At 41.1% G+C, this 6,000-nt stretch overlaps 1 protein-coding gene across 2 annotated transcripts in view; it reads right to left on the reverse strand.

Moving 5' to 3' along the window:
- The window catches only part of ASAH2 (N-acylsphingosine amidohydrolase 2), a 77,384-nt gene extending 71,584 nt beyond the window's left edge, over window positions 1–5,800 (reverse strand). Inside the window, exons 1-3 of one of the 2 annotated variants that reach the window (XM_042238522.2) lie at window positions 5,685–5,800; window positions 4,497–4,612; window positions 1,334–1,491 (exon numbers count right to left, since the gene is read on the reverse strand). In XM_042238522.2, the coding sequence (XP_042094456.1) occupies window positions 1,334–1,460 (127 nt within the window). In that variant the 5' untranslated portion in view covers window positions 1,461–1,491; window positions 4,497–4,612; window positions 5,685–5,800. Of the gene's footprint in view, window positions 1–1,333; window positions 1,492–4,496; window positions 4,702–5,684 lie in introns of those variants that run through there. The other variant, XM_042238521.2, reaches the window with a different exon arrangement.
- Between the last annotated feature and the right edge of the window lie 200 nt (window positions 5,801–6,000).

Genomic DNA, 6,000 nt, shown 5'->3' on the forward strand with positions numbered 1-6,000 from the left:
GGAGCTTCAGCATCAGTTCTTCCAATGAGTATTTAGGGTTGATTTCCCTTAAGATTGACTGGTTTGATCTCCTTGTTGCCCAAGGAACCCTCAGGAGTCTTCTCCAGCACCACAGGTCAAAGTCATCAATTTTTTGGTGCTCTGCCTTCTTTACAGTCAGCTTTCACAACCATATGTGACCACTGGGAAGACCAGAGCCTTGACTATATAGACCTTTGTTGGCAGAGTAATGTCTCTGGTTTTCAACACACTGTCTGTCTGTCATAGCTTTCCTACTGAGAAGCAATTGTCTCAGCAGGAAAATCTCAGCAGTTTTATTAGGTATATAACCTATCAAAGAAGAGGCACCATCAAAGGCCTATGGACCTGATTGCCTGTAAATGTAGCCTAGTTTCCAAAATCTAAATTAGTCTCCAACCTTAAAAAAAATTGGAAGGTATCTAAACTGCCTCCCCCAATTTCTAGCTTTCATTGAAAACTCAGGAGAGTTGACTCCACGTGACAACATGATAACAAACGGTTGGCACTCAGGAGGGCCTGTGGACCCTCTTCACCAGAAATACACCTGCACCCACCCTGGGCCACCTCCCCTCATTTATGGAACTTGATTGACCTTCATAGCATTTGAGTTCAAGATCCCTTCTCTAAAGTTTCACAGACTAATTGACATTCAGCAGGTCTTTCCTTCTCCTTTTGCCCCCCAGGAGATGATGCCAGAAAGAAGGCAAAGAGAAAAAGAAGAGGCTCAGGAGTCACTGGGCCTTGAAGAATCCTAAGCTGTACTTAGATCAATGGGAAAGTGAAACAAATAAGTGCGTGTCAGAACACCACACTGGCTATTTGGGAGCAAAGGTAAACTTGATAAAAATTGCTATCGTTGCATAAAGAGCAACTAATGGAAAGGTTAGATGACCATCCGTTGGTGCTTAGGTATACAGTGAACTGCCCTATTATCAGCAGACACTGTTTCTTACCTTGGTGTTCCCTATAATGAAGAAATTTCCTACTGGCTAGGAATAGCATCGGAGAAGGCAATGGCAACCCACTCCAGTACTCTTGTCTGGAAAATCCCATGGACGGAGGAGCCTGGTAGGCTGCAGTCCATGGGGTCACTAAGAGCTGGACATGACTGAGAGACTTCACTTTCACTTCTCACTTTCATGCATTGGAGAGGGAAATGGCAACCCACTCCAGTGTTCTTGCCTGGAGAATCCCAGGGATGGCGGAGCCTGATGGGCTGCCGTCTATGGGGTTGCAAAGAGTTGGACGCGACTGAAGCGACTTAGCAGCAGCAGCAGCAGGAATAGCATCTAAGAGTACTCACGATACTTGCCTGTGTGATTTTCAATGGTCCCACTGGTGATAAACAACAGACTGAGAAGAGCCACCGTGATCCCTGTCATCATCACAAGGAGGAAAATCAGGAATATTTCGAAGCTGGAAAAGGTGCGTTTGGCCATTTTTTCCCAGGAGAAGCAAGAGTCAGAAGAACTGTGAAAGAGACAGGTAAAAGAATAACAAAATACACAGGTTTCAAGCTGCAAAGGCAAAGATATCTTAGCTCTTTCATAGAACAGATTGTACCAGGAATGCCACTAGGTCCATGTCCCATATCTCCCATGTCTTCATGCAAGACATGACCAATCAATTACAGCACTCTGATGAATTCACATGGGGTTTCCAAATGCTTTTCAGCACAGTGCTCATCTTAGAAGCCACCACCTGTCATCTGGCATTGACAACAAAGCTAAAACATATATGTACTCCTAGGATACATCATACAGCTTTCATTCACGGCAGTGGTACTCTCTGTATATTGGTCTAGGCTGAAGCATTTCTGCCAACAAGGATAACTGAGGTACCCACATGGCTTGTACTTGTGAGAAAGCTGGTTGAGGTTAGGGCCGTACTTTGTGGCCATGGTTAAATAACTTGTCAACAAGGAGGTGAAACACATAACTCTGGCCTTTAAACCTCCTGTCCTAACTTTTGATTTCTACCCAAATAGAAAACAACATGGAAAAGGAGATTGGCGTCTCTGATCTAAAGCCAGGCATTTGTAAAATTTCTCTCTTCAGGGATTGGAAGGATCCCACACATTTTGCAAACCCCAAGTCAAAGGATGAGAATCAAGAGAGTGCCATTGTGTGCTACAAAAGCAGAAAACGTCCTTACTGATTCATGAAGACGTTTTAGGCCTCGAACTCATCACAGCTCAGAGGGACTAGAGAAGCTTCGTGAATACGCAAATTATGCAGGTTCACATGATGCAGTAGGAGAAAGTATAATATGGTTACAAATGGGGTTGTGAGGTCTGGTGTCAGAGTTCGAATCTCACATCTGCCACTTACTAGATGACCCTGGGAAATTACGCCTGACAGTGAGCCTCAGTTTCCCCATTTGTAAATAGGGATGTGGCGATGATACTTTTGGTACCTATCACATAGTTTTTATAAAAATGAGATGATGCAGTTATACTTTGTTACAAGGAATGTAGTAAGTGTCCAGAATGTTAGCATTTATCAATTAAAACCAATACAGTATTGTAAAGTAAAAAAATAAAATTTAAATTAAAAAAAAAAAAAAGCAAAGGCTCTGTGCTCCTCATTGGCCTAAGAGAGTTTATATGAGACTAGTATTCAAGAATCACAAATCCAAGGTGGGAACTTCAGAATCTTAACCTTAAGGACGCTTGCGTAGTAAGGTGGGACTGGAGTCCCAAGACTTGGGTAAGATGGTGCTACCCCAAGAGCTGTAAATTGGCAACAATCAACTGTGTTTATTATGGCCCAATTTTTCATTTCAATTTGACTTAGTCAACAAGATGAAAGATAAAAGGTGACAGTTTATCAGTAAAAATAGAACCTATATCTACAAATATGAAATTTCAGGCTTCCTTTCAAAATATTCCATAATATATGGCAACACTGAGCCAGCATTCCTGTGCACCAGGAGTTTTGTAAAGCTTATTAGCTGCTGTTCTTTTCAATGGGGCAGCCCTTCTGCAACCTGCCACTGTCTGTACCCAGTGAGCCTTATCTATATGGTCTTTGTCATCATTTTATTTTGCAACCCTTGGACTAAAGGTTAATAAACAGTCTGAGAGCAAACACTTCAGAGGTAGTGCTGAACTGGGAGTGGGTGAAGAGCTTGAAACATCTTCCTGTACTTCCTGGTGGTTTGTTAGTAGGCATTCCTCAACCATTTATCACCGCTGCAGTCAATCTCACCACCACTGGTAGGGACACCTTCAAATTTAGGGCAAAACAACTTTCACTCTCGGCCCTGAGTCAGAAAGTACATCTAAGATGTGCATCTAAAATTTTGATAACTCAAAGAAGTTTGCTAGTCAGTTGCTGTTTGTTTTCAGTAACAGACTTCAGACCTTGTAAACCTAGTTCTTACTTAAAGCTTTGGTTCCTATGAGCCTTCCTGCTAGCTGAGATAGCACAAAGAAGGCCATTAAAAATGGTCCAGACTGGCAGCTAGACCCCTCAACCCTAAAGCATGTATATGCAGATCACATGTGGAAATGAGGCTCCATGGTAAAAGCCTATGTAATAGACATGATATAACATATGTATATGCATGTGTGTAGACAGATTTTTTTTGCTACTTTTGCTCTGCTAAACTAATTGTCACCACTGACCTTTTACACAAGTCAACAATGGCACTTAACTTAACATTAGAGTTTACTTCTTATGTGGATTACAGTGATATAGCTCAAGTATTTCACCACTCGATTTAGTTCCCAAAATTACCACCAACATATTGGGTTGGCCAAAAAGTTCATATAGAAAAACCTGAATGAACTTTTTGGCCAATCCAATGTTACCTTTTTTTTTCAACACACTATCCTTCAAAAATGATTAAAATCTGAATGTAAACATGAAAGCAAATGCCTTATACGTCTCTTTGAAAGGGAAATGTGCCTTGGAGAGCTGAACCAGTGATTATATTTTTAAGGACTGTTATACTTCCGTGGTGGTCCCGTGGTAAAAAAGTCTGTCTGCCAATGCCAGGGGGCATGAGTCTGATCCCCTGGTCCAGGAAGATCATACATGCTGTGGAGCAACTAAGTGCACGTGCCACCTGCGCTCTAGAGTCCGTGAGCTGCAACTACTGAGCCCAAATGCCCCTAGAGCCCATGCTCTGCAACAGGAGAAGCTACTGCAATGAGAAGCCCGCTCACTGTGACTAGAGAAAGCCCACTCACCACAAAAAGTAAGCAAATAAATAAATGTTTAAAAATAAAGAACTGTACATTTTCAAATACTTCCCACTTAATCCTGCAAGGTCATTGGCAAGGCACTAATGATCCAGCAGCATGTCACTTGCCATATCACCCTGAGGTCCCCTATTTTTCAGGACTGCAACAGTATAAAGTAGTGTTTTGGCAAAAAGGTTTCCAAAGCTAAGAAAACCAGCTGTAATTAAGATCCCTGAGACAAAATGATTCAAGATCCCTCCCTCCAAGAAAATGCAGGCATTCTTACCGACTCAACCACTCAGATGAACTTGTGTGTCCTGGTAAAGCAAATGGTGGCCCAGAATCTTGTCCCCCGTCCCCTGGACCGCTGCTCAGTTGAGACTTCTCAGCACTTTCTGAAACCTACCGAGGAAAGATCTTCACAGTTATGTCCAAGCAAGTTAAGAGTTCTTGTTAGCACAGTTTTGTGGGTTTGGTACTTGGAAGAGATTAGCGTATTGATAACAAATGGCTTATTAGCAAATTCTCCCCTGGCACAGCCTGATACTGAGGAACTGAGCTGCAGAAGGCCTGCCAGGCTGAAGGTCATTTCAGATTTCAACACAACTCTTTCAGCCCATCAAGATCTGTGCGATAGCTCTAACCTGGATCACACACACACACAAAGTACCCATTTTATTTATTTACCCATGGTCATTCAACCAGTTTATCAAGAGGGAATGATAATGTATGCTGGACCTTAGTGTGGGCTATGGGCCCCACTAGGCAACATTTACAACAATTTCAAGACATTTAATTTTTTTTACATCATTAAAATTTCAAAACATTATGACCTCATTTTTGTAAAATATACAATATTTACAATATTTTGCAAAATATATAATATATATAAAATGTATAATGTTTATGTATTGATCACAAAGACTGTAAAAAAGTATAGCAAAAAAATATTAAGAAGCAATTATCTGGTGAGAAGATCATGAGTGAGTTTTGTTTTCAACTTTTTGGTTCTTGGCATTTTCTATAATAAGCCATGCAGCTTTTTTGTAAATATCTATCTTACCTCATCTCAGAGAATGTATCCTATATAACAGCATGAAGTTAATCAATGGCCCACAAAAGACAGAGACAAGAAATAGACCAAAGTTCTCCTTCTTTCCTAGTAAATTCATGTTGTTCAGGAAGCAATTTGAAGACCACACAGGCTGCTAAGTTTTACACAGAGTTTTAAGAGAGACCAACTCCAAAGTTCTGATGGAAACATTAGATTTAAGTGCTTTCAGATAGGGCATTTAGTAATGTGTCTTAGCTACCTCTTTGCTACAACAGAGGGGAAAAGCTAAACTATGGTATTAGATAAGATTTTGTTTTCCCTTTTCATGCTTATTTATGTTTGTTGCTTGACACCAAGAATTCTGAGACCAACTCTAGCTAACTTAAAGATAGCTGGGGAAAGAGAAAGAAAAAAAATTACCAGAAGCCCAGAGGGAAGCTCTATGTGGCAGGAGCTATTGAATCATCTCTTCAGGGCATCACGCTCAAGATGCATACCAACTGTGTTAGGTCTTTCGATCGCTCCACTCTGGATTTAGTACCTAAAAGACAGCATCTGCCTGACTTAGCTCAGATCATATACCTGTATATATACCTCCCCATCCCCATATTCCACTGAGGGGATATATAACAAGACTATAACCAAAGAGGGAAGGTTAGTTCTCCAAAATATAATCAAGGTGCAACAGAAACAACATATCCACTACTGACTTGGCATTCGACTTCCTTCTCCCATC

This window comes from Ovis aries, chromosome 22, assembly GCF_016772045.2.
Source record: "Ovis aries strain OAR_USU_Benz2616 breed Rambouillet chromosome 22, ARS-UI_Ramb_v3.0, whole genome shotgun sequence".
In the NCBI taxonomy this organism is placed as follows: Eukaryota; Metazoa; Chordata; class Mammalia; order Artiodactyla; family Bovidae; genus Ovis; species Ovis aries.